Here is a 5,551-nt window from a genome sequence, read left to right on the forward strand (position 1 = left end):
CCGTATTTAAATAATAGTCTTTTTAGGTAAGATAAAGATCAAGCGCGTAACAAAAACAAATAGTAGGGACCAAACGCGTAACAAAAACAAACAGTATGGACTTTCTGAGTTAAAAAAATTAGTTAGGAACCAAACGCGTAAATTACCACAAACCATAGGGACCATTCATGTAATTTACTTTTTTTTTCTATAATTTTGAAATTAGTCATCGGATTTTAGTCTTGTTCTTGAAATTCAGAATGTTAGTCCAAAATATATTTTTTCGTTAGAAATAAGTACTTTTGATTTAACATAAAATAGTCTAGAATATATCATTATGTAAAAGTTGGTTGTCTTATTAAAACAATGAGTTATTTTCTTAAATATCACATTCAAGGTGGTTACTTCCTTTTATAAATAACCCAAAAAAACATTGTATGGAAGTATAGGAGGTTGGAGGGGCAGGTTTCGGATATCTTAGGAACCTAAACTTGGCCCTACTGGCTAAATGGTGGTGGAAGTTCAAAACACGTCCTGACTCCCTTTGGGCCCGAATTGTAATGGGGTTTCATAACCCTGCAAACCGTCCCTGGTTCTGCTTCGCAAAACATAATCGGGGTGGGGTGTGGTCATGCATAGATAAAGCAAAAAATGGCTTCTGGAAGTTAAATATTGATGTGAAGGAAATAATGAATACTAATGATGGGGGATTATCGTGGAGATCTGACTTTGTGGTGGATGGAGTTTTTAGCGTGGCAAGGCTTAGAAATAGACTTGATAAAGCCTCTCATCTGATTTGCGATGGGGATTTCTAGTGGTTGAACTCGGCTCCAAAAAAGGTGGTGAATTTTATTTGGCGAGCAAAGCAGGGGAGGATTCCATCTGCCGAGGCGTTAAGGAAAAGGAACATCCAAGTACCCTCCACAATTTGTGGGATATGTGAACACGTAGAAGAATCAGTGGATCACATTCTCACTTCATGCAGTTTGGCGAGGAATATTATAACCATGGTACTAAAGTGGTGTAACGTTCTCCTTCAATTCTTTTCAAGTGTGAATGAGGTGCTTGACTTTGCCAGGAACTGGGGACATTGCCCAAAAAAGAAAGAGTCGCTTACATGTATTATATACGGAACCCTTTGGATTTTATGGAAGGCAAGGAATGATCGGATTTTTAAAGGAGAATCATCGAACCCGGAGAAAAATTTAAATTATATCAAATCATCAGTATTTACTTGGAGAAAGTATAGGAGTCCTAGGGGTGATACAGTTGATTGGGATAAATGGTGTCGTGCACCCTTGAATTGTACATAGACTATGCTCTCTGCTTTGCTTGATGTTTTCTATTGTACTTCTACCCCCCTAGCTTTTTGCTAGGGGTATTTTAATAAAATTGTCGGTTCAAAAAAAAAAGTATATTAGAGCATCCACATCGGTGCTCTTTCAATCCTTTGTTGCAATGTCAACTTAAGCATCATATTTAAACTGCTGCAAAGAAAACAAATGGGTCATTTATTATTAAATTCATCAAAATAGATAAAGTAGTTAAATATTATTAAATACGAGGCATTATGTCTTTGCAAGACTTGCAAATATACCAAGAAGTAAATGTATGTGACATCAAATATGAAACATCTGACATTGCAAAACAAATTGAAAAGTTGCGATATGGATGGTCTTAGATACTCAAGAAACCACTAGGATTGAAGTTTAAAAATGAGCTCCACCCTCTCCCTTTCGTTTTGACCATTTCTAAAAGATAACAAGTTACCCTACTAATGCGTTGGTTTTGCTTATATGACAATCAACAAAGAGGTCAAATTAACACCAAGTTAGACGTCTAAAAAACTTTTAATCGACTAGAGCCTAGCTTTTTTTATTCAATACGTTCTTCCAATTTTTTTGAAAACTTCTTTCATTTAAACTTCATTCTACACTTTCATAAGTGTCACTTTAGATTCTATCTTGATGCGAGGGAGACAAACAACGCTCAACATAAAGTGATAGAGGTTATGGTTTCGACACTAGAGACCTAAGTGGTTCCTAGGGGTCCCGAGTCATTACTCTGATTTAGTCCGTTAAAAAAAATGTAAAAAAAATTGTTTTTCTTTTAAGCTGCAACATCTTTAAAAATTAGTGTCACTACTACTTTACATTTAGTTGAATTTTTTTTTGGTGCCACTACTATCGAAAGTTTATGTGTCTGTCATTGTCATTATCATTGTCACTGTTACACCTCAAGTCAAAGTGAACATGAGGGCTAGTAACGGGGTGGAGGTGGTGGTAGCTTTGGAGTTACGGTGACCAGGATGCCGTAGGATCCGTGTGTTTCGGTTTTGGTACAATTTTCATAAATGGTCCCTGGATTTTATAGGTATTATTAAATTTAGTCCTATGATAAAAAAAGTATTTTCTTTTTTATCTTGGACTTAACATAAAATAATAACGATGATTTGGAAATAAGGAAAAGGACCAAATATGCTTGATTTTGAAATCATCCGGATATTTGTATTAATTTCTCAAAGTTTGGACTATACCTTGCAAAGTAAGGAAAACCAAAGGGACCATTTCTGTATGATATCTTGCATAACTCTTGTTACTCTTCTCGCCGCTGCTGTTCGGATCTGTCATCGTCGCCGGTTCTTCTCCTCTCGTTTAATCGTCGCTGCATTTTTCATCTCACAAACACAGGTATTGTTGCTGCTTTTCGTACTTTCTTTGATAAACCCTAGTTGGGGTTTCTTTTTATATGGATCAAACGATGATTGTGCCAGTTGGCAAAACCCCCAAAAATTTGGTCATGGTATTAAAATAGTTTCAAACCAAATGATTTGGTTTGCATTTTCGACTTTGAATACTGAATGACATGCCTTCATTTTATTATCGATTAATGTTAGCCATCCGATGTAATACAAATTATTCTTGAATGATTGATATGCAACGTATACATACTTGGTGAAACCTAATTCCATCACCGCTTTTTCCCCTTCAGAAGCTCAAGCCTCGATCAAATTCCAGCATTTTAATCGATTCATACTTCCATCAGCTGGGTTCACAGACATTTCAATTGGTTCAACGATTCATTCAGCCCTCACGACTGAAGCGGTTTCATCGGCTGCAGCCTTATGGTATGATTTTCTACTTCGATTTCTGAGATATTATTTGATTGAAATCAGCATTTATGATGACCTTCGGTGCTTTGAGTTTCTTGTTGATGGGGCTAGTGTTATAGTATAGTATATGTTCATTAGTCATTGGATCATTGTATATAGGCTCTCAATGTTAATTTTTGGTTTTTCATTTTTCCGCTTGTTTGAAGTCAGGTTCATGAGTCTGTGGATTTTGTGCTCTTAACCAGTTTGTTTAGATATAAGCACTCAATGTTGTTTCTTAAACTGTTTTACACCATTTTAAACCAATCTGATCATTTGGATAACTTTGTGTTTGGGCTTTTATCAGGTATTAAAGATATAATTCAGAAAGATGCGATTGCTTGCTCATGCATTATCCCAACTCTCCACAAATTCAAGAGCCACACAGTTAAAAAGCATCACAAATTCATTAGCTTATAATTTCAATTTAAGCAATCGTTTTCTTTCAACTAACAAAGGAAACGAAGGTGATATTGACTGGGGCTCTGCATCAACATGGTCAAGTGGGCTCACTAAAGAGCATTTTGATGGGGAGGTTGTAGGCCACAAAGTAGGCGGCAATGATGGCGGTGGTGGTGGTGGTGGAGGTGGAGGAGGAGGGGCATTAGGGTCATCTCAAATTGTACCTACAAGTTGGAATGATGATGATGAAATGGAAAAGCTAAGGAAAATGGCAGCTGAAGCTTCTAGAAAAGATGGTGAGTTTGCAAGTAAATGGAAGGAAAGGATGCGTGAAACTAGTTTGCTAATGAAACAGGTGATCGAGCCAGGGGCAAGAGGGTCATATTTGAAAGATTCAGAAAAGGCTGAAATGTATCGGCTTCATAAGGAGAATCCAGAAGTTTACACTGTTGAGAAATTAGCAAAAGATTACAGAATCATGAGACAAAGGGTTCATGCTATTTTATGGTTGAAGGAAGATGAAGAGAAAATGGAGAAAAAACTTGGACACCCTCTAGATGATTCTGTCGAACAGTTGCTTGATAATTTCCCTGAGTGAGTCATTCATATTAATTATTTGTTCAAAAGACCATAATACCCTTATGAATGAATGTATTTTTTTTTTTTTTTTTTTGCAGATTCTTTGATTGGCATGATAGGGAATTCCATGTTGCAACCTTACCATATAAGCCAGATTTCAAAGTGATGCCAGAAGGTTGGGATGGAAGCATTAAGGATCCAGATGAGGTGTTGTATGAGATTTCAATGAAGGAAGATGAAATTTTATATCAAGAATTTCTTGAGAAATTCAACTTCAACAAGATGAAGGTATAAATATGAGAAAAGAAGTTATATAATATAATATAATATAATATAAGAAGTTAATATAATAAGAAGAAATAAATGAAAGTATGTTGGTATTATTATTATGACAGATTGAGGGGAAGGTGAAAGTGCATAAGTATAGCAGGAGGCGTCCAACAGAGGGATGGGAGATTACAGTTGAGAAGATGGGCCCACGTGGGAAGCGGGGAGATGGCGGTGGTTGGAAGTTCAAGAGCCTGGCTGACGGCTCCACCAGACCACTTAATGATTATGAGAAAATGTTTGTTAAACGAGAGAAACCACGAAGGAGACGCAAGATTCTACATCCAAAATAAATTCTCGGATATTTTAGGATTTTAGGATTTGATTCCGCTTTTGTTTTTGTTTGTGTCAAATGTAGTGGCACTGTCTTTTTTTGTTTGTTTGTTTGTTGGTTGGGTCCTACTCTACTATATAAATGTTATGCCAAAGCCGAAACATTTGAGCACAAGGGTGTTATGTGGTTGGTATGCAAAAAATTTGAAATGAAAGAGAGTTTGTTTCTGTTTCATGTCTTTGGAACAAAACTTGGGAATTAAGATATTGACCTTCATAACCACATTGTTGCTTGTTCTGAAAATCATTGACAATCTTTTTTGACTTTTCTGCAATCGATCACGATGTGTGAAAATCCAGAATTTTCAAAATCATCCAACTACCTTGAGAAAAAGTTTGAAAATTCAGTGAATTTCAAAATTTTAGTATTTTGAATTAGGGTTTTATTTATAATATTTATAAATTAGTTTGAAAATTCAGTATTTTACTATTTTTAGAAGTATTAATGGTTTATAATGATACTGAACATTATTCTGTAGACATTTAGTCTTTTTTTTTTTTTTTTTTTTTTTTTTTTTTTTGTATACATTGTCAATAAACTTATGTACAATGTTAAAAAAATATCATTATGATTGGTAATTATAGGTTTAAATTTATCTTTTTGCGTGTTTTTCTATGATTGGTTGTTATAATCAATGGTGTGAAGGCTTTACCCACCCTATGACCACCGTTTCACCACCACTTCGTGGTGGTTGAATGTTGTTGCATTTTCCAGTTCTTTTCAACGGGTATTAAGGGGGTGTTTAGTTAAGCTTTTTAAAAGTTAAAACATCTTATTAG

The 5,551-nt window shown here is 35.4% G+C and overlaps 1 protein-coding gene across 1 annotated transcript; it reads left to right on the top strand.

Moving 5' to 3' along the window:
* The first annotated feature begins 2,523 nt into the window (after positions 1–2,523).
* LOC145069793 (protein GAMETE CELL DEFECTIVE 1, mitochondrial-like) lies at positions 2,524–4,946 on the top strand. Its single transcript, XM_079016742.1, has 5 exons — positions 2,524–2,669; positions 2,971–3,106; positions 3,438–4,126; positions 4,210–4,399; positions 4,507–4,946. The coding sequence occupies exons 3-5, from the start codon at positions 3,462–3,464 to the stop codon at positions 4,729–4,731; spliced, it is 1,080 nt and encodes a 359-aa protein (XP_078872868.1). The 5' UTR covers positions 2,524–2,669; positions 2,971–3,106; positions 3,438–3,461; the 3' UTR covers positions 4,732–4,946.
* Positions 4,947–5,551: the final 605 nt, after the last annotated feature.

The sequence above is a fragment of the Lactuca serriola genome, chromosome 8 (assembly GCF_051521515.1).
Source record: "Lactuca serriola cultivar US96UC23 chromosome 8, Lser_US96UC23_V15, whole genome shotgun sequence".
Taxonomy (NCBI): Eukaryota; Viridiplantae; Streptophyta; class Magnoliopsida; order Asterales; family Asteraceae; genus Lactuca; species Lactuca serriola.

Excerpts from the sequence above, each read along its gene's own strand:
- LOC145069793 (XM_079016742.1), top strand. The coding sequence starts at position 3,462 with ATGCGATTGCTTGCTCATGCATTATCCCAACTCTCCACAAATTCAAGA. Across the intron at positions 4,127-4,209 it reads TTGCTTGATAATTTCCCTGA|ATTCTTTGATTGGCATGATA; the intron begins GTGAGTCATTCA and ends TTTTTTTTGCAG. Across the intron at positions 4,400-4,506 it reads TCAACTTCAACAAGATGAAG|ATTGAGGGGAAGGTGAAAGT; the intron begins GTATAAATATGA and ends TTATTATGACAG.